The sequence below is a fragment of the Sylvia atricapilla genome, chromosome 1 (genome assembly GCF_009819655.1).
Source record: "Sylvia atricapilla isolate bSylAtr1 chromosome 1, bSylAtr1.pri, whole genome shotgun sequence".
Lineage (NCBI taxonomy): Eukaryota > Metazoa > Chordata > Aves > Passeriformes > Sylviidae > Sylvia > Sylvia atricapilla.
This window is the reverse complement of record NC_089140.1, coordinates 42,627,156-42,649,573: the sequence shown is the minus strand read 5'-3', so window position 1 is coordinate 42,649,573 and position 22,418 is coordinate 42,627,156. Positions and strand designations below refer to the sequence as shown.

At 41.6% G+C, this 22,418-nt stretch overlaps 1 protein-coding gene across 1 annotated transcript in view; it reads left to right on the top strand.

The window, feature by feature from the left end:
• The window catches only part of ZNRF2 (zinc and ring finger 2), a 51,834-nt gene extending 39,127 nt beyond the window's left edge, over positions 1-12,707 (top strand). Inside the window, 3 exon segments of the mRNA XM_066320553.1 lie at positions 10,227-10,332; positions 11,041-11,118; positions 12,224-12,707. Of these exon segments, the coding sequence (XP_066176650.1) occupies positions 10,227-10,332; positions 11,041-11,098 (164 nt within the window). The 3' untranslated portion in view covers positions 11,099-11,118; positions 12,224-12,707.
• Positions 12,708-22,418: the final 9,711 nt, after the last annotated feature.

Genomic DNA, 22,418 nt, shown 5'->3' with positions numbered 1-22,418 from the left:
CTTAAGATTTTACTCATTTGCTAGCAGCAGTATGCCTTTTTTTTTTTCCTTTTTTTTTTTTTTTTCCCTTAGTTGCCCTGTGGAGATGAAACCTTGAAAATATCCCTTTTCAAATCATAAAAAATGGATTTGATTTCATTTGCTGGATTTTGAAATAAAACTACTTGAAATCATTAGGTTTTAAAAAATAGATGCCAGAATGCATCTCACTGAGATTAAATCATCTGTGTAGGAATTTCAAGGTATTTCCTTCCCTAAATTTCTCACTGTTTTGCAGGAACTAATACAGATTATTTGCAGATCAGGACTTTCTCCTTTTTTTTTTTTTCCCCTAAAGAAGTATAAAAGAAAAAGAGGCACTTCTTCTGGCTCAGAAGCTGCCCTGAGGGCAGATCAGTTTGAAAGTACTGCCTGAAACATCATTTGTAATTTTTTTTTTTCTTCAGATTAAAATCTTGCTTCAAAACCTGCTACTCTTTGATTACTTAAATAGTCCTGTGCTTCTGAGCTGCAAACTCAGCCCTTCAATAGGGACAAAATAAGTCAATCCAGCTTTTTCAGTGATACAAGAAGCCAAACTCTTCAGAAACAATTAGGTTGAGAACACTGCTGGTGTGATAGAGTACTCACACTTTTAAACTGGGGATTATTATCACTGCTTACACAGGGGAAAAAATTACCAGTTTCTTGTATTTTAAACAAAATCCAGTGATTCTAGAACAAGGATGTAAAACACCTACTGATAGAGGTACAAAATACTCGACTTGCCTATTCCATCCTCCCTGGGGGAACCTCCTTGCTCCCTAGAGTTTGTGTAACTTTATCTCATGTGGCTACAGATTTGCTCAGCTTCAGAAATAACCCCAAGTTCTACCACCCAGCTGAAACAGAAGAAACTTCACTGGTGTTTAGTGCTGAGTTATATTAACACTCATGAAACCTTGTTAAAATTTCCTCATAAAAACCTCAACTTCCATTTTAACCCTGCACTAACAGCTATCTGTAATTTGAAGCCGTATCAGTTTTCATCATTATGACCATGTTCCTCGTGCCCTTCTCCTTCTGTGAGGTTTCATTAGGTACTATTCGTGTGTAGTGTTAGGTATTTGATAGCCCCTGTGTAGCTAAGCAAGAACGTAGTATTCACTGTTAATTTTTAGCCCATAAATACTGTTTATTTGTTTGGAACGAAGAGGTGGAGGAAGGAATAGTTTGATTAACGCTTACCTTTTTTCTTCTCCCAGTTCCAAGGAAGTCTATTTTTATCTATGGCTTTGTTACCTGAAATGATGTCATAATGGTGTTCAATAGTTTTGGTAACCTCTAAATTGAAAAAAACCGAGAAAAATAAAACTTTAATATGGCTATAGAAATATACTGCCAGATTATGGGCATGTAGCATGGAACAAATACTGGAGAAGTGTCTTTTGGGACTTTTGGGTTTTTTAAGCACACCTTCCACGTTAATATTTTTGTGTTATTGTTCGTGAATGGTCATGATGGCTGAGTACTGTTGGAATTGTGCTTGGTTTTTATTTCACTTGGTTACTTTAAGATTTAAAGGAAGGTTTATTGATGGTTTCTTTTTTTTTTTTTTTTTTTCCTCCTCTTGCGATTCAATGCCTACATACTCAGTATCTCACTGGGATAGTAATAACCTGTAGGTACCTGTTAGCACCAGAAATTCTGTATTTCTATGCTTGGTGCAATAAATTATAATACTGGATAATGGGTTAGTGTAGAATTGAAAAACTGAGATAACTTTGAAAGGCCTGACTCAATAGCTGATATTATCAGAACCTTTTGCATTCAGACATGTTTTGCATTCCATCTATATCACAAGGATAATTGCATTTAAAATAGGAATAGCTTGTAAAAAGCAGTCTGTCTGCTATGAACAGAAAAGACAGACAAGTAAAAATTATGTGGTGATTTATATCCTCGTCCCATGTATGCACGTTAACACCAGACGTTGTGTTAATCTGGAGAGAGCTGATCTGGAGCCTGCTGGGAAAAGTACCTTCTAGGCCTAGCACCACCTGGCACTGGGGTTAATAAGCCAGACTTTATGCACACTGAGTTTTGGCACCAGTGTTTTCATTGTGTGTTGCTTAGTAATGCATCCTATCTTCCCTAAGAATAGTGTCTTAGTCACACACACACCTGCTTTTTCTCCCTCCGCTCCTGTTTTACCTTAGGCTCATAGTTTCATCTTTCATGCCATCTCCCTGTGCACTCATTTTGCATCAGATCAAACCAAACTCCTCTGCTTGCAATGAGTCAGTTACTTGGCCAATGTTTAAAGACTGGAAAAAAGACTTGGCAAAACTCATTGTGCTCAGGGCACCTGTAGGAAGCCTGGAATATGAATCTGAAAAAGGACAAAGTAAACAAAACATGGAATCAAGTCCTTCATCCAACTTCAAAACAAGTCACCATTAAAGTAACCCATATTGTCCAGACTAACAGAATAGATAACTTCATCTCAGCTGCTTCTCTTCATTCCTGCTCTCTGCCGCTGTTGTTCAGGGACACTTACTGCTCTACCCTTTCCTTCTGTGAAGTTTTCTAATGTGCTTCTTTTATCTGCCTTCTGTCAGGTGAGAGTTGTCATACATTTCATTAGGCCACTGTGTCCTCATCACACTCCTGGCTCATTGCAGACCATGAAGAATGAAACCTCTGATTTGAAAATCTTTGCAAAGCAATTTCTCTGGCTTCTGGCTGTAGTTTCAGTGATGGTGAACAGTTGAAGACTTGCTATTTGGAAAACTGTTCTCTGCAGTCTTTTAGGTCTTCTTTTGTGTTGGGGATGAAATAAATTTAGTCACTTTAAAAAGCTGACAAAGCAAAAGGGATTTCCTAAACTCAGTGGGGATCTTTTTGAACAGCCACATCAACATCCTGCACTTTTGAGGTATTATCCAACTTAGATCTTTCCTTCAGCTTGATCAGACAGTCATCTACTGTTGTTTCCCCTGCCACATCCATGCCTTACCTGCCAAGTTTCTAAGAGCGCTGTTGGTGATAGCATCCAGTCTTAATCTGGAAAAGTTGCTCATTTTAACAGACTTAGAGCACCTGAACAAAGTCTTCCTTTTTACTGTAAAGTTATGGGAAGAGACCTGTCTCTGCACTTTATCTGGAAGGAATTCTTCACCCTTCTTCTGATCACAGTGGTAGCTTTTCTTCATGAAATCATTAACTCAGATAGCTGAGTGATTTACTACCAGAAAAAGCTTTTATAGATAAGTATTCTTGGGGTTTTATGCCTGGCTGCTTGTGGTGGGAGAGGGGGTTGTTGTTTTGGTTAGTTGGTTGAGTGGTTGTTTTTTTGGTGTATTTGGGTTTATGTTTGTTTGAGTTTGAGTTTGTTTGTTTGTGGGTTTTTGTTTTGTTTTGTTTTTTTTTAACCTTTGGTAGTTATCTCCTATGCAAGATGAACTGGAGTTGAGGTCTCTCATTTTTCTTGAGCCAACCCTGCTTGGTAACCCTGACCATTGCTTAAGTGGAAACTGTATGGCTTACCCACATTTTAACCTTCTGGATTGAAATCCCAAGTTTTCAATAGACATAAGTTGATTTTTCATCTATCATAGCAGTTTCTTAGTACTAGTATGGATTGATGGGTACACATAAGCAGCACTTAAATATTTTGCTTTGCTTTACTACTGAACAAGCAAAACTGAAACAAAAATTATAAAAGATCTGCATGTGTGGATCCCACACTTCTTTCTTCCCTGCTTCTGTAAATTTCCTTCATCACAGCTCTATCTCCAGCTCCCTGTAAGAAACTATCCCTTCCAAATGCAGCAGACTCTCAGCAATGCATTCTGGTTGCCTCTGGCCATTTAATCAACCACTCCCTTTGTAGCATACTTGTGGTGTAAGATTTTTTTTGATGGTAAACTCAGCCTTGAGAAGTGTAAATCATCCTTACCTCACGGAGTCAAGGAGGATGTATTCCCCAAGTGATTCTTTCTTTATGCTGTTTCCTAAGGTGTCTTGTTTTGCTGCTGTTTTGTTTCTTGTGGGTTTGCCCCTTTTTACATGCTGCTTTTAACTCCTGACATTCAGGATTAACACGAGATAACCTGGGAGGTCATGTAATACTGATGAAAAACCAAGAAAACAGCCCGAAGGCAGCTTCCTTATTCCATGTGCTGCAATGAGCAGCTTTGTTTCAGACAGCATGTGCTATGGGTACCCCATTCATGGTGGGATTTCACATGAGGCACAAGTTTGCTATGGCTGCATTCAAGACTTTTTCACCAAATCACCTCCTGAGAAGACAATATTTAGAAGTGTTGTCTCCCAGAAGCAATGTTTCTGACAGGAGTGGGGTAAGCCTTGGGACAAAATATAACATGCCAAGGAAGACTTCAAGAACAAGGAACCCCTCGGGTCCTTCAAAAAACAAATATATGTCAGTTCACTTGAAGTGGGGACGTAGTACAGATGGCTAAGGCTGATAAAAAGTCTTTTTACATCGTGTTCTGGACGACAGGACTGTTTATTTGTGGTTCATTTATGAACAGGTGCAGCTCTTTGGCCCATACCTAGACTAAAATTTAACAATTTAAAGACATGGTACTTATAAATGTGATAATGGAACTTACCTTTAGAAATCAGTGCAACAGGAGAAAGTTATTTATCTATCTTGAGATTATTTAATGTCCAAAGGCATCTTAAACTGCAGTCAGATTGATTAAACAGATGTCGTAAGACTCGAGCAGAAGTTTTAAAGTCAGTCAAATAATTGTATTGAGAGCAAATCTTGAATTACTGTAGAAAGGCATTGTAACTGGCAATAAATCTCAAAATGGGAGGATAAGACATTTAATGTCCAGTTGGGCTAATAGAATTTATCTAATATGAATACCTATTTCACCCCAACACTTTCTGCCAGAAGTGTAAATATGGACTGAGAAAGCTGGTGCACTGATAACAGTGGCGCAGGAATGACTGTGGCTGTTGATACTTGGCAGTGAGGAGCTTTATTTCACCGACTACTTGGCATTTTTTGCAAAGCCTAGCTTTTCACTGGGAGCCCTGAGGTGCAAACTTGACTTTGTGAGTAAGATACCCTAATTGGACATTGTATCAAACCTGTGTTATTTATACTTGGGATTTGATTAGTTTGCTTTTTCTCAGAACCATAACTTGTTTTGGCACCCTGTATAGCTCCAGCTAGGTTTCCCTTGTTGCTGAAGCTAAATCTTTCTACAAAAGAATTCAGTTTTCCTCAGTGTGCAAATGCTTTTGCTTTCTATATTAATTAGCTACCTGGATACAATTCTGTTTAGGTAAACTAGGACTACACAACACAGCCCTTTTTACTCCTGCTCCCTAAAATGTATTTCTATCACTACTATTTCAGTTTTTATCTTTCTCTAACCAGAAGTAGTTTTTCTCTGCCATAAACCCGATTGCTATCTGTCTGAACAGGAAGCATCTAGCTGTTTCTCAGAATTTACTGAGCTCAGAATGTCCTACAAAAATTTAAATCCAGTTCTTCAAATGTGGGTTAGCTAAGAAACCATAAAACTTCTGCAGCCATCTCCTTCCATCTCAGTCTGGTGTTGCGACTCGAATATTGCTACTTAGGCCTCATTCTGCAAATATTTTTCTTGTGTGACTTTCCCTTTGTTTTGTGCACTCCCTCCCCTTTACCTTTGTGTTTTAAGAAGAGGGAGCACCAAAGACTGTAGACAATGTGTGTGTGCAGGAAGTCTTTAATGATGGATATCTGTTTGTAGATTAGCTGTCTCAGTCCTGGACCAACACCGAGGTGAGAGGGATTGGGGAAAACAAAGAAAATGCTTGGACTTAGAGTAAGAAATTGTAATGGGCTGCCATGTTGCAAGGGGTGAAGAGCGAGATGCCAAACAACATCACCACACCTCCAACTCAGCAATTTATCAAGCACTTTGTCAGTATTTGATGAAGTGTTACATTTGTTGTAGCTTGTTAGCTTGCTGTAGAGAGGTTTGGGTTTTGTATATTGTGGCTGGGAACTTATTTGTGGATTGCTTAAGTTCTAGGTATTACCACGAGTCCTACAGTGGTGTTTGGGGTTATTGTATCCACAAAACTGCCTGTGCTTGTTTGATCAGCACAAGGATATTGGGCTTTTTCAGCAGCATAAAAGGGAATGTGGTTTAAAGTTACTCAGAGGAGCTGAATACTGAATTCCCACCTGCTCAACTTTGTGGCATTGTGGATCCTGAAAACTGCTTAGCTGTGGTACAAGTTAAAACATTGGATGTTAAATATCTTCCCTTTTACATCTGATCAGAGGAGGTGGCTTATACTAGAGCAAAAAGAGGTTTCTAGTTAGGAACCCACTGCTTCTTCAGAAGGTGTGTTTCCTGCTGAGGGTAGTGAAGTTCCACTTCTGTCTGTGAAGGCACAAGCTTCATGAGTGAAGCTAATGGCTTCAGCTCTGACTTGCTCAGTCTGCTGACTGACCCTATAGCTGTGAAAGCTGAGTGGCAAAATAAGCATCTGCAGTGACAACTGAATGATGTTCCTCCTTCTGTTGGGAGCTCTGAGCACCTAAGAATCATCTCTCCTTCAGAGTGTCTTTCTGCCTCAACTTTTGAGCAGCAGTGGATGGCTGACCTCATCATCCAAGAATAATCCCTAGAGAATCAAGAGTATTCCTCTTGTGGCAGCCAGAATACACAAAACCAGCTGTAATGTCAAAGAAACCTTTAATTGGTAAAGTATGTGCAAAGTTGCCAGAATGCCTGGTTTTTAGTCCTCTACCACCTATTTTGCTGTAAATGCAGAAATGAAGTAGAATTAATTTTCCAGTAAAGATAAAAGCAGAAATTTAGGAGGAAAAATTACTGACAACTCAAAGTAAAAACAGTAGTAACTAGGGATAGAGGAGAAGACAAAGAAGTACTTGAGCAGACTCAGGATGGAAATACAATGCTCTTTTCCAAGATTTCATCTTTGACACCAGTCTTTGGCTAGTAAGTACTTGTTCAAGCAGCTGGGAAGGTGGAGGAATGTTTACCTCCTGTTGAGTGCAGTGTATGTGGATGTGGGGGTGTGGTATTTGTGTATGTACCCACATGTGGGCGAAATGGAAAAATGGGGCTTACTTCCTCTTTCCACTTCCATTTAGGTCATACACTGATACAAATGTTTTAATCGTAGCATTGATAAAGTTTTAAGCTGCTCTACTCTTTCTTTTGGTTTATATGTTTTGTTGTTTGTTTGTTTGGGTTTTTTAAAGGGAAAAATTATAAAATAAAATCTATCTGCTGAATCACTCTGCTGCAGGAAAAGAAAACAAAACCTCTTGACTACAGTGGTTCTGTGCAAAATTGCATACAGATTTTTCTGTAAGAAATATGTTTAAAAGTCATTGTTAAATGGCTCTTAAACTGACTTCCATCTGATACAGCCAATGTTGTTGAAGGAAACTGCTGGATAAAACAAACACAGAACAAAATCTGACCGGATCCAGGTCTAACAGGATTATTCACTCCTTTTTCTTTGTCTGAGATTGATGATCTGAATCACTAAAATGGTCAAAAGGTAGTCAGATCCAAGGTGTCATAAGTCCGTGAAGGATTGGTTTTGCTGTCATTGCTCTATGGGTGTAATTAATTATGAGCTTAATTATATGGGTATGAAGTATGTTAACGTGCAAGTTACACATGGGCATTTACAGCAGTTGTTTTTTTGTACTCATACCTTCAGTATTTATGCACAAGAGCCTTAGGTAGGATTCATGAGGTTTACACAAGTAGGGAATGCTGATTCCTCATTATTTCAGAGGAAGAGGAGCATTGAGTCCTGTGAACCGAAGGTCTCCTGCAGGGGTGGCAGAGCTGCTCCCTGTTCCTGAGGTGCAGTCTGTGCCAGCCGTCATTCCCACCAGCTCCCTCTGGCATGGCTGGCCAAAGCCCAGTGTGTGCCTGGTGGCTCAGGCCAGTTGGGAAGCCTGGGGTGAAGCCAGGGAGGGCAGCAAGCTGTTTGCCAGGGACTTGTGCAGTAGGGCCAGTGCTGGCAAGAGGGACAGTGCAGGAATACTGGAGGGAAAATAAAGGAGTGTCAGACACTTACGCCAGGGCTGGTGGGAGATACAACTGTTTAAATTGGCGTCATGCCCTAATGTTAGCCAAAAGGTGCAGAACCTTGCTAAATTGCTCAGTGGGAGTTCAGACCCAAGCATTATGCAGTCTGGGGAGTGCAGGATAAGCCAGACATGTACAATAGAGAACGATGGGAAAGCTGTTCACATGAATGCATTCTTTTATAAACTGTATTTTTATCAGACAGCTTTTTAATTTCTGTTATCAAAGCTTGACTAAATGCTCCCCTCTCAAGAGTGCTTGAGGGAGTGAGATGTGGGATTTAATTCACTAGAGATATCTTAGTCCCATTTTGGTTTGGGTAGAAGCTGCTGATCTGATAAAGGGACTCTGTGGAAAAAGTTACTTTTATTGAGTATACTCTGTGTGTATGATACATGCTTGAATTATTGATGATGATGCTTCCTACAGCCTAACTGTGAGAAGAGAACTGCTCACAGGAGTTCTTGTAAAGTTGTGCAAAGAGGTGGTCCAGGAGGATGAAGTCTGACAGGGTCAGACACAGATTGATATCTCTGTAGCTGGACAGTGTCTGGAGAGTTTGCCTACTGGTGTCAGATATTAGAATACTTTTGTATTAAAAAAAAAACCAACAAAAACCCAAACAACCAAATACCAAAATCCAACCTCAAGGAAGTATTTATCCTTAGCACCCTCTTCTGGGCAAGTTGACAGGTAAGAGTTCTTGAAATCTTTTGTATTGTTTTAAATTACCTTGTCTCCTCAGTATCTCTAATGTTCTGAGAAGCTTACAGCTTCTGATTGAAGTTTACTGAGTTGATAAACTCTGATTGGAGTTTAAATTTTAAAATGTTCTTTTTTGTGGTGGATGTATATTGTTTATTATTTTGTTTTGAATATTTTTCTTTGTAATAGTTCAATTTCTGCTAGATATTTTTCACATCTCCATGAAGGTGTTACACATACGGCATTATATTAGCCTAACCAGTGAATATAGTGGAGACTGAAATAAGCACTGCTTTAGAAACCCAAGCACCTTCAAGACAGCTGGCTGTCATTTAATGGAAACAATGTAGACCTAATTTCCTTTTACTTTCTTGCTGCCTTGGTAGCTTTCTAGTTGTCTGTCATTCTCTGTGTTTGGAATGCCAATGGTGATGAAGCCACAGGAGAGAACAGCATAGACCTGCTGGTGTCTCAGACATAGCTGCAAAAGCTACTCTCCATAAGCAACCACATGAGGTACCTTTATGCAAAGAAGGGGAAGCTTTTCTCATGAAACCGTGGAAACTTGAACATGTGGACTTTATTTTGTGCCAAGTGTGTGCCTTTCTGATCTGCTGGTATAGTTGCTACGTGGTCTCTTGTTGGGAGTGCCCTTTAGACTGTGTGAGGTTGTGTCTAACTGGGACTTCTAATCTGCATCTGGCAGACAGGGCCTTATGTGATCTTCTGTTTTGCTTCGTGTTAAGACTGAATTTTACATCCCACATTCTGGCTAAGAGAAGTGATCAAGAGAGAAGGTTTTTATTAAAAATAATATGTTTTCCCAGAAACTTCTTAGTGAAAGCCAACTCCTTTGCATTCCTAGTAATTTACTTTTTCTTCCTTTGTTCCGGGACTTGGTAATACTGCAAAAAATTCAGTGTCTCTGGGAGTCATTGAAGCCATACAGCAGTGATCTTTACTTCATGGAAATCTCACATTCCTACAGTTAACAGTTTCTTTACACTGAGAAAAAGGTGGATGTGATGTAGAACATGCTGGCATGGTGAGAAGATGTTGAAGGTGTGAAATACGAGTTACCAGCAAGGCTGGTCAAAGAAGGCCAGATGTAAAGAAGAGAGATACAGAGTAGGAGAGTAGAAAAATCAAATAATAGGCTAAGTGTTTAGAAGCTAGGAAAACCTTTACCTAGTTACTTACCTACAGTACCTTGTCAGAGAAATGGTATGTTGAGGCTTGAACTTAACCTTCATGTTGAAGACTGAGCATGGGTTCTCATCATGATTCTTCAGTCAGCTGGTGTGTCACTGATCCTTATCTTTCTGCAGGACAAAACAAACCTTCTTCTGTAGCTGTCCGTGATGAAGTACATTTTGCTTGTAGTAGTCTGATTCTTAACCATTTCACTTTGGGCTCTTTCCTCAGAGGATGTGCTGAGTAAAGATGCTGGGGAGTGTGCAATATGCCTGGAAGACCTGCAGCAAGGAGATACTATAGCACGGCTGCCTTGCCTCTGCATATATCATAAAGGGCAAGTATTCCTTAGGATGGATATAAAATTTCAGGAGGAAGCATTTATGGGGTGACTCTTAAAGGGTGCTTAAAGAAGTGCTTAAACTTAGTTGCTTTTTGCACTTAATACCAACAAAGAAACAGCAGTAGCAACCTTAAAGATGTTTTTTAAATTACATCTTTCTGCATCTCTACCAAATGTATTTGAAGTTGATTTTCCCTACTACAAGCTTCTCATTCTTGGAAAATCACCTGGATGGGGAAGGAATGTGTATCATGGCTGTGGAGCTTAAGTCATGTGGGGTTAAGTTTTGTCAAATGCTAATAGAGTTGGGCAGGGAGAAGGAGTGGTGCTTTTTTAACCTGTTTCATATTCTTTTATAAGTGTCTGTACTTTACAGAAAGTAAAATGTCAATTAATGATATAAGCAAGATGATAATGTTAATAGTGAATTAGCCTGTATAAAATCTGTAATTTGTAAAATGCTTCCTTTGAAAATTTTAACACTTAAGAAATTTAGGTTTTCAACAGTGTTTAATACAAATATTACAGTGGTTTGGGGTTATTAATTTTTCCAGTGATGCGTGTATATGCATATACTTCTTTGTATAATATAAAATTCTAGAAGTTATTGAAATTGAGAAGCCAATTTATATTCATATCCTACGGCTAAATGTTACTGGCATTCATGTCAGTTGTTTTCATTTTTTGTCTTGTATCCAACAGCTGCATAGACGAATGGTTTGAAGTAAATAGATCTTGCCCTGAGCATCCATCAGATTAAGACAAGATTCATATTTTTAGGTAATGTTTGTTTATGTTCTAACAATAAATATCTTGATTATCTGAAATAACTGTACTGTTTCTTTTCAATTGTGAATTTGCTACTCTGTGTCAGAACTACAGTATTAATCAGTAAGGATTGATGTATATTGCAATATAGGCTAAAGATTTCTACGTCCTTGCATGGCATGGTCTTTCCAGTTTTAGTACTGGAAAGTGGCAATTCAGTGTCAAGAAACCTTTAGCATTAACTTTCTAAGAGTACTTTTCCATAGAAATGAAACAAAATTTAAATAATTGCACAAAAACTGTGTTATTTTGGATTGTTCCATGAGTACTGGCATGTATTTCTGACAGAAGGCCTTTGGAATTATATGAAAAGGTTGAAGCTAGGTATTTTCAAAACTACTTTAATGTTAATGCATTCCAGAATGTTTAAAGGATAGAAATAAATAAAAAATGTTGATGTGTTTCTATCCATCCCATCTCACAGAAGTTCACATTTTTCCAGCTTATGTTGTGTTAATGATTGCAGATCTGCAACCTGTGTTAAAAGTTTAAAGGATAGTTTTATTCTTTAGTTGACTAAGTCAGCAGTTTTATCTTACATTAAACAATTGCCCCTAAGCCTTATGAAGCACACCAACAATCATCATAATTCTTAGAGAAATAGAGACACCTGAAATTCTGTCTGGTAGCTGAGAGTTTGGTTTTGTTGTGAGGGAAATTAAAAGAAAATGTCTGGAGTACTCATGACTAGCATTTATTTGTGCATTTGTTTCATGTGTCTGTGTTGTAGGGGTAGTAAAGAAAACCACAAGGAAAATGCCCTGCTACAGAGATAATTGTTTTAACCTCAGGGCGGTGTTAGGCAAAATTCATAAACAAACACATTTCCTATATTGCTCCCAATCTCTGGGTGTGGCAGAAGGCTGCATGTCTGTCTCTGTACATGCTCATGGCTGTCCAGCCTCATGTTAAATTCTATTTGCTTTTTCCACAGCAGAGATGGTGATAACTGGGGGCTCAGGAAAAAAGGGGAAGAAAAACTCAGTGGTCGTGCTCATGCTGCTTGGGTGGTTTCTGTACTAAAATGATCTTATTTTGTCTTCTGCTTTTCCAACAGCTGCTTCCACTGATCAGAAAACATAGGAGATGTGAGGTTCCCTTGCTGAACACAGCGTGCCTGGCTTGAGACTTAGTTCTTTGTGGCTGAAAAAGGCAAAGATGGACAGCAACACAGAGAAAGCATTGCAGACACTGTTACTTGCCAGTAGTGCTCAGTATACCAAACACTCATGCAAAGGACACACAGGGATTTTGAAAATGCTGCACATCCTGTAACAATCGACTCCCCAGAGACATTACTGACACTATTTTGTATCGAAGGCCAAAGTTCCTAGTTTCAGCCTAACTTCTGGTTCTGTGAAGAAGCGAGTTATTGGACATGTTTCCTACTGCCTCCAGTGGAAGCGGAGACGTTCGATACCTGCTGTCTGAGACCCTCGCAGGGGGACGGCCCCAGATTTGAGTGGGAACGTTTTCACCTTCTCGTTGGCTGAAGAACAGTTAATGGCAAACTAAATAAAATCTTAACAGTGTGACCTTAATTTACTGAATTCACACCCTATTTTACGTTCTTCACTTTTTTCAAGAACAGAAAACATAAACCGCTCCGCGTAGGAATTTCAGAGTTTTGTAACTAAACCTTTGTCACAATGCAGTCCAAAGAGTAAAACCAAGACAGGTAACTAATTTATATTGATCAAGCTATGGAGATTGTTGAAATCTGCACACTGTATTGCTATTTAAGTAACTAAAACATCTCTTTTACTGCTTGTGAGTCAAAACTACAGAAAGAAATGCAGCAAAGCAAAATCTTACAGCTATGCAACTTTTTTTAAAATAGGAAAAAGAAAAGAATTACCAATTTTAAGTGCTGCCAGTTAAGGTAATTTGTTTAACGGGTATTTTTTTAAAGATGTTTCAGGTAATTATTTTGTTGTACTACTCTCATCTCCAGGGTGCCTCCTGAGGTGTGAATGAATAACTACAAATGTGGGCACAGGGAGAAGTTTTTATAGGCATGGGCGAGAGAACATTGAGGTGGGATTTGTGTTTATTTTTCGAACATGCACAAGTTTGTTTCCTTGTTTGAATGGTTTTTTTGGTGGCAGGATCTGTAGTACTTTGCATCTAAACCCTTGGTGTCTTCGTGTGGAGACCAGCATTTGACAGTGTGGGTTTTCATTTAGTTTGGGTTCTTTCTTTTTTCCCTTTTTTTTTTTTTTTTTTTTTTTTTTTTTTTTTTTTTTTTTTAGTGCATCTGCATTTGTTTAATTTATTAGTATTTTACTGTAATATATTGGTATACCAGAGCTCCACAAAACACAGGAACACAGGATGTCTCTGGGTGGGTACACTGAGTAAAACTGTGGATATGTATTAGTTCCCAAAAAGTATCACAGTTAATTATTTTTTTTTTTTTTTAAAAGAGCCAATAAACTGGAAAAGATATCAGGGTTGAGAGGCATACTTTTCATATCGAGAATTAATTGTAGTAGTTTCTGAATTTTACAACACAGGGAAGAGTTTATGAATATTTATTAGCAACAGTATTCTTAGTGAGTTTCAATACTTAAAATAAGTTGCACAACACTGCAAATGTTTGTCTTGTACATAAATAATTCTGGTCTTGTCTTTGGTTATTTTTGTTTGGTTTTCTTTTTTTTTTTTTTTTCTTTTTTTTGGGGGCTTTGTTTTTTGTTTGTTTGTTTGTTTCAGTACACATTTCTCTCTGTTGCTGCTGTTATTTATATCAGAAAGGGCAAAGAACAGGAGCAACTGCTGCTATCTGGAGAACAAGTGCAGTGCATGTTCCTAAACTCTCCCGTCTTGTTTAAAGAGCAGTTTTTCCCTGGATAACATTTTCTCTTGAATGTTGCTCTGTAAAATGCCTTTGTTACGCTGCAAATCTAAAGGAGTCCAAACTAGATAATTGTTGTAATTGCCAGTGCAGTTTCTACACTTTTGGGCTTGCATCACTGGTTTTAGCTGAACCTGTAAGCTATGGGGGCCCTGTTGAGTTCTCTTTTTCAGTGGGAGCAGAATAAGTTTGTCACACGTTTGATTCTGTAGTCACAGCAAATGTACAGTCATTCCCTGTACAGAGTCCTTTTTCAATGAGAATATTTGTGTTGCCTTGTATTATCTTGGGGGAGGGAGGGAGGGGATGAAGAATTACTGCACCTGTAATACTCAAATAGTGGTGTTGCCTGCAGGCCCATTTTCCCAATGTTTTAAACTCCTGATATCTTCTGAAAGTAAAATATTTCCATTTGCATTGATTTAATGTTTGCTGTTGGCTTCATGCCTACAGAAACTCACCTGTAGTCATGTAAGAGGGGGTAGGTTGGTGTTTTGATGTCCTGTGCTCTGAGGTTATAGATAGTCTTTGGCTTGAGGGTTAAGTAGGTAAACAACAAACATAAATCTGTTTACAACTTGAGCTCAGTTTTGGTAGTTCATACTTCTAGTTCACTTACTGTTTTCTTAAAACCCATCATTTTCTGTGTTCAGATGGAAGTAGCTGATTTAAAGACCCAGCAGTTAGGACTGTTGTCTCACGTTTAGGAACAGCGTTGGAAAAGCAGGTCACTAAGTCATTACACTGGTGATGCTTTTGCAGGCAAGTGTCCATCACTGCTTCCATCAGCACAGTAGAGCAGCAATTCCTTGGATTATTTGAGGAACTGATATAAGGTCAGCCTTAGTTTGATGTTCTTGATCCATAAATCTCTTCTGAAAGACTATGGGAGGTTTTTTGTATACCTGTAACGTAGACCAAGCCTGGAATGACCCTGGAAACATGAGAGTGATGCTTGGGTTTGAAAACACCTGTGGAAACTCACCTAGGTAAGCTTTCTGTCACCATCAGCTGGTGATGACCATGCTGTAGGCACAGCTCCAGTCACAGACAACACCTTCATTTTGAAAATATCCTCACAGGGGTGTCAACTCACTGTGCTTCAGAAGGGAAAAATAAACACCAAACAAGTCCTGTGTCTCAAACAAGGAACACCACACTTGTCCACAAGAAGCAATAACTTCAATTTTGGTGCGATATGCTTCTTTGCCTGTAAATATCTTGAGATTGCCAATTCTGTGCTGTTTCAGAGTATTTTCTGTCATCTGGCCTATATCTTCCCTAAGTATGTAAGGGTGTGAAATAATTCCCATACTCAGGTCTGCCATAAACATGCTGCTTGCCAGCAGGGGAAGAGTAGATTTGACACTGTCTTGAAATGTGTGATTTTTCTGAACTTGTAGCATACCCATGTCTCTTCAGTAGCAACTCATGTGTGTTTTGAAGTTCATAGTGGAGGTGGCTGCGAGTTGGATTGTATATAACCATACCCTGTACAATAACAAGGGAGTCAGAACTGCTGTCAGCACAGGACACCCTTTTGTCCTGGCTCTTATAAGTCACTTATAAGTCAAAGTGAAGTAAATGCTTCACTTTGGAGGGAGGTAGCTCATTTTCTTTCAGCGTATACATTCAGCAATGAGTTGAGTGGGATGTAAAAGCAAAAATACAAAGCACACCATAAATTATTGGTATTTTATTTTTGGGAGGGATAAAGCCAAAAACAGATGGTCTTATATTACTTGTAGTCAAGTTAGTTGTCATAATCAAGGGTAAGTGTACTGGGGTAATTTGGAATGGAAAACATGTAGGTGATGTACAAAAGTGTGGGTGGATACTTGTGACCTTGGTTTTTTCCCTGCTTCCCCCCTTATGATGTAAAGGGAGGTTTATGACTGAATCTCAAGATTATCTTATCCTACGTCTTAATTTTAGGAACACTGGGTTTTTAATTAAGCCTTGCTGAAAGGCTGGAGAGCTGGTAAAACAGACTCCCAGGAGACTGAAATCTCAGCAAATATGGGAAAGATCATTTTTATTCAGAAATATGGATCTTTGGTGTTTCTGGAGGGGTATGTCTAATACGTGACATGTGCTTAAGAACATTTTTAGTGCACTGCCTTTTTTATGTGAGGGCTTTAGAAAATTGTGCCATTTCTTCCATGTTCCACCAAAAGCAAGGAACTTGGCACTTGAGTGTTACTATTACTCTCTTTGTAAATGGTGGCAAAACATGTTGGTTTTGATAGAGGCAGTGATCTCTCTGAATTTCTGTGGCTTTTCGCCACTTTCCTATATTGAAACAGTATTTGTGTGCAAATTTGGTACTAATTCTGCTGTGCACTTGGGAGTTTCCTGCCGAGAGACTACCACACACCTGGGAGTGCACAAGTGCTACCATGGGATCTTCCAGCTCACCTTTGCCAGTGAAGAATTATCTCTTTTTTTGATGAGTGCTATATTTAATGATTCACTTTCCACCCTTTCTAGCTTATAAAAGTCATTTTAGTATCAATTTCTTCTCTGCCTAGCTAAAGATGAGATATATGTTAGGCCGTATTCCCATATGAATAGGCTTTCCATTGGCATCAGCAGGAGTGATGTAAGAGGTTGTAACTGTAAGAGAAGGCTTGTCACGGGTTTTCTTTCATGCAGCTCCTACCACTTAACTTTTTGTTATTCAAAAGACTCTGTGCGAGAAATTCACAACAGAGCCATGGTCCAGGATTTGTTTCCTGAATGGAAAATTTGTGATGTTTCTGTTTCTCCACACAAGTTAACCTGCTTCTAAAAATCAAGTGGGAGATGTCTTAGCCTGTTGGGGGTTAAAAAACCCAACCCAGTCCATACTCTCAAATTACATTTGGTTATCTTACTCCACAATTGTAGGCTGGCTTCCCAAGCTGCCTGTGTTTTGTAAAGTCATGTCTCAATTAGTACATCAGAGCTGATGATGGGATAAGCTGTAAAATGACCTCACTGTGGGGCATTATTAGATGTTGAAGACTTGCTCAGGTTAACCACCATAGGAATATCCTGCACCTGAAAAAGGCTGGCCTTGGTTCTGTTTTGGATCTAATAAGTTGCCAGTGTACAAGAAGTAGAAGGCAGCCAGCCCACTCACTGATCTTTCTGGCAGCTTTTAATCTATATGTGTTTGTTTGAGAGACTTTTGCCCTTGGGTGTGCTTTGGCAAAGATTTTGCAACAATAAATAGGATTTGCTCGATTTGGCAGAGTTTCAAGTGTAAGTAACCCGACGTTGCAAGAACATAATCTGTTGCTGAATCCTGTTCCTCTTGTTTTCCTTTACATCTGTCCCTTTTACTGCTGATATGTTGTATTTCATAGTAAACACTTCTCAACATGACTGGTCACAAGCTCTCAAGGTGTGAAGTTCTAAGAGGAAGAAACATCAAAGCTTGATTCTGTGCTCTTGTATATATTCAGATGAAGCTGGAATATTCGTTACCATATAGTGAAGAATTCTCCCCTGGCTGATATTGCCAAAGCACTGTAACTTTCAAGGAAGAAGGGAGGTGGCTTAGCTGCAGAGGGGATGCTTTAATGAACTATGTAAAAACTACTTGTAACAAATTTTAAGAGCTGCAGTGTGGCACTGAATGAGTGGTGATCCAGCGTTAACCTTTATCCCTTGATTACAAATCTCATCCTGGCTCTTCCTACCCTTTGGCAGATACCTGCTGGTAGGGAGCAGAGTGTGTACTCCCTTTTTTTATATGCCTCTTCCTACAGAGCTAACCTTGCCCACAGTGAGTTAGAAGGAAATCCATGCTAGCTTCTGAAATGCCACCTGTAGGTGCAGTGGTAATGGACAAGATACCTTCTTTCATTACCCGGAGCAGAAATCGGAATGTAATTTGCAATGTCTAATGTAAATGTAAAACATTTGTTTGTTTTGGTTTTTTTTTTTCTTTTTTTTTTTTTTAATTGAGCAGTGTGATTGCAAGTTGACTTAAGTTGTTCTAAGGTACTCTTTTCAGTGGTTTGCCAGTACATAATCACGAATGAAAATATTTTTTTATTGATTTTTAGGTTGTATGTTTAACATTCCATTCATGTAAAATATGTACAAATATATGTAATAAATCTTTTGAAGCACAGTTTTCCTCACACTTCCAGGTTATTTTTTAAGTATTGATCAAAGAGGCAATGCTGTGGGACAGAATTCTGTATGTGCTGCAGTCTGAGCTGGAGCAGAGGAAGGAAAAGCAGTACATGCTTTAGAGTTGCAGCCGGAAAAGCAGCTTGACATCTCACCTATCTGCAGTCCTGTAGGTGGGAGTGCAACCCTCTGGGCCAGCCTCTGGCCCCTCTGAGCCGCTCTCACTCTTCACCTGTCCCTCAAGCAGTGATGTGACAAGCTTGCATCTGTCTGCCAGGGAAGGTCTCATCAGAAAAGAGCTGAGGTAGCTGCTGTTTTGTGGGGGTGGCTGGAGGCTGGACGTGGGATATCTCTGGTTAATGCATCCTCTGTAGATCTTCAGCAGACATGATGGCCTTCAAGGTTAGCATAAATTAGAGCTGCCAGGTCAGGAGGTAGGGAAACTCATGGGTGGTTTCAAAAGAAAAGAAAAAAAAAAAAAAAAAAAAAAGAATATGGGGTGAAGATGGTAGCAAAGTCCATTCTCACCATCTTGAGTCTGGGAACCTTCATCAGAGGATCAAAGTAACCCAGTAACTGCTCTTTCCTTCAGTTTCCTTAAACCCAAATACCACTTTAGCTTCCTCCTCAAACACTTCATGGTTGCTTCTTTAAAACTGATTCACTGACAGCATACCTGTGGCTGGGCAGTGTATGGATTTCTTTGTCCCCAGTGGTTACCAGCACTCTCATCTGTCCCTAAACGGCTGGAAGGAGGCTACTATCACAGGCTCCTGCAGAGACATGTTGCTGGAGGGGGGAATTTCTGCCCAGAGCCACTGAGGATGTTAAACTGTTCTCCAGTGAAGCATCCCGGCACGGACAGATCAGACCGACTGCCTGGAAACTTCCTCCTGGGGCAGTGGCTGCAGCTCTGCAAGTCAGGTCACCTGCAGCAGGTAGGTGTGCATGTGAGAGATCTGGCTGGCTGTGTTACGACTCCAAACCTTCCTGCCTGGCCTGGGAGCAGCTGGGGAGCTGCAGCTCTTGTGCTGAATGTAAAGTGAGATGAGGACAGGAGCACAGATGAGCCGTGTGGTTTTGGATAGTGTACAGGGTAAGTCTGCTGCGGGGAAGGCGTGATTTTACACCTCTCCCCCTACACCAGTTGGGAGTGGAACTGTGGGTGCTCTGGGTAAATCCAAGTGCATTTCACCGAAATTATGTGGAGGATGTCAGGGAAAATGAAAGGAGTTCAGTCTCCAGGCAGGAGATGCTCCTTTGGTGCTGCTCCCAGCCAGGGGGACTTGTGCAGGCCGGTAATACCTGCTGATGGAATGTGATGCACGGATTTATGGCACAGGTTCCCCCACAGCTGTGTGTCCGTCCTTGCTTGCTCCATTTTTGAGATAAGCCTTTTGGCGTGGCTGAGCGTAGCTGAACCCATTGCTAAAGCACAGTGACAACTGGACCATCACAATTCTCTCTGTGGGAGATGATAGTTCTAATGCATGAATTATTCAAGTCTGCACCCAGAAACAGTTGGATGTAATAACTGAGGAACATGTTACTATCATTTGTCAGAGTAACTTATTTTCCACCACCCCTCCCCACTTCCCCAGCCGCTCCTCCCAGTCGCCTTCTGGAATTCCTTAACTGCTGGTTATTTCTGTATTTTCCTCCTCAGTCTTGAGCTGTGTTATGGAAGCAATTGATAACCGGTTAGAGCCGAGTTTGGCTTTGAATCAGAAAAATCTGCTGGAAGTCATTCCAGTTCAGTAGGTACAGGATTTCATGCATGAAATTTAAATTAGTGACATCTGTTGGTATCACATCCTACCTTCCTCCCTTATGGTTGGGACAAGGGACATGCTACCTCTGCCCCAACTTGGTAGTTTTGTAGGATCTGGGATGCTGTGCTGGCCCCAGGGTGTTCCTGGGAACTGTCAGCAGTAGGTGATGTTGTACACGTGTGTGTTTGTGTCTGGCCCTACCACACGCTGTTGTTTGGTACAGCCAGTGGTGCATGTCCACTTCTGGATGCTGTGCAGAAAGAGGGAAACAACACACAGCCTGCAGCAAAGACAACAAGAAGGTGGGAAGAGTCCCCTGCAGCAGCAGGAGCTGAACAGGGAACTCCCTCCCCTGGCTTTTGAGTGCCCTGTAAGATCTCGTTCTCCTTCTGAGGCTACAACACCTGAACAATGTCTGTGCCCGGGGGGATGCGGGCTGGAGCCTGCTGCTGTCTGCAAACATCCCCCAGCATGTTTGTTCAGTAGAGGAGGCTCCCAGCTCCATCCCACCCTGCAGGGAGAGGGCTGCCGGGTGTCCAAAAAGCAGAACAAGGCCGTAGAGCACGCTGCCTGTGAGGTGCTGTGCAGCTCATTCCTGCCGTCTCCTTGCCAGCCAGCCACTGGGAAACAAGGAGCCTCAGCAAAAGCCAAGTGAGATGGAGTTTTCCAGCCCTCATGTAATAAAGCGTGTTTTCTGAGGGGGATGAGATCAGGGCTGCATGGTGGCAGGGAGGAGGGTTTGACATAAATAATTGCATAAAGCCCATCCTCAGCTGACGCAAGATGACTCACGGCTCGTAAGGGCAAGAGCGCAGAGGAGGCAGACCTGAGGCGCAGGGACACAGCCTCGGCAGCCGCAGGTGCTCTGTGCCTCCCCGCGTTTGGCCCGTTATCTCCGCAGCCATATTTTGCGCCGAGCTTCTGCCCTACTTTCGTTCCTTCCTGTTTACAGATTGCTTTGTTTGAACGTGCGTTTACATTTTAACAGAACCTCCCCCCTCCCTTCCCTGCTGGCTGTTTCCGAGCAGAAGGCAGAGGAAGCTGCCAGGCCCGCCCCGAGCCCGCCGGGCGCTGTCACCGAGCGCCGTGACCCCCGTGGGCTGTTCCCGCCCGGCTGCGGGCCTCAGCCGCGCCCCCGCCGGCCCGGCCCCTTGTCCGGGGAGCGGCTTTCCTCCTCACGAGCCACCCGGGCCAGGATTAACAGCTGCTGAACTCGGGATTAAAGTGTCTGGCAGGTAATGGGAGCATGAAAGCTTGACGGCTTCATTGGCTCCAGTCTCTGAGGTCCGAGTCTCCCGGCTTCAGATCATTAAGTTGCTGCCGTCAGTGTGTAAGGGGAATCCCCAGACAGGAGGGGCTGGGCAGAGTTTAGTTGTCTGCAAGGGGTTTGCTGGAGCTGGAGCCGCCCCGGGGGAGCTAGGGGGACAGTTCTGCACCAGGGCTGGTTTGCTGTCGGGCACAGCCACTGGCCGCGGTGTTGGAAATGTCCCTTCAGCCGTGTCCCCTGAGCCAGCCGCCTGTGTGGGCGCTGGGATGGGCAAGCTTGGCACCGTTCTCAGACCAGCACCGCACCATGGGCAGCCTCTTGGGACTGCAGGGAGACCCCTGCCAGCAGCCCTGGTGCCAGCAGCAGCTGCAGGCCCCGTGTGTGGCAGGAATTTATGGATCCCCACCCTAACGGGGTGCTTGAGCCCTGCAGGTGCTGACATCGAGTGGGTGAGGTGGCATCAGCACTGCCCAAAACCTGCTGTTTTCCAGTGCATCACCCAGACTCCCTGTCTGCAAAAGGCAAAGGACATTTCCTGCTTTCCCAGGATAAAGCAATGACTGTAGTTTTTGCCTCTGGCTGAGTAAGACCAGTTTTTATTCCTTAACCCACCTGCTGTGACCTCTCATGCCTTGATGCTCCTGAAGCTGAAGCTGCTGTTTTCTCTGAAGTATCATCCCTGTTTTCACGTCCCCCTATGAACCTGTAGGCAGCTATTTCAAACGTCTGCAGCTTGTGCCATCAGCTCTCATTTACCTTTAGGAGTGGAGAATGAATACTGGCTGACCTCAGCCCTGTCGAGATTCACAGGGGATCCAATCAACAATTTCCCAGGATGAAAGAGGGGCTCTCCTAGCACCTGTGGCACTCCCTGCATCCTCTTACCTTTTGTTCCCACCCCAGCAAGTGAGGAAGGACTTGCCCCAGTTGCTCTGCTGTGTTTTTAGAAGGCTGACCTATCCCACAGAGCAACTGAGAACCTCCAGCAAGCAAGGAGAAACCTCCTCCTGTGAGTAAATTTGGAGTCCTTGAGCGCAGCTGGCAGCTCCCAGCCTGGCCTTCATTTTCATCTAGCACAATCCTGCTGTTTTGTTTCTACCTACTAAAGCAGCAGTTCAGGTTTTTGTGTACAGCTGCAGCTTTTTTGTGCCCGACAGGTTTCTGCAGTGACCTCTCCTTCCTCAAGGCAAACCCATCCCTCACTGCTGTTCACCTGGCTCTGATGCAGCCT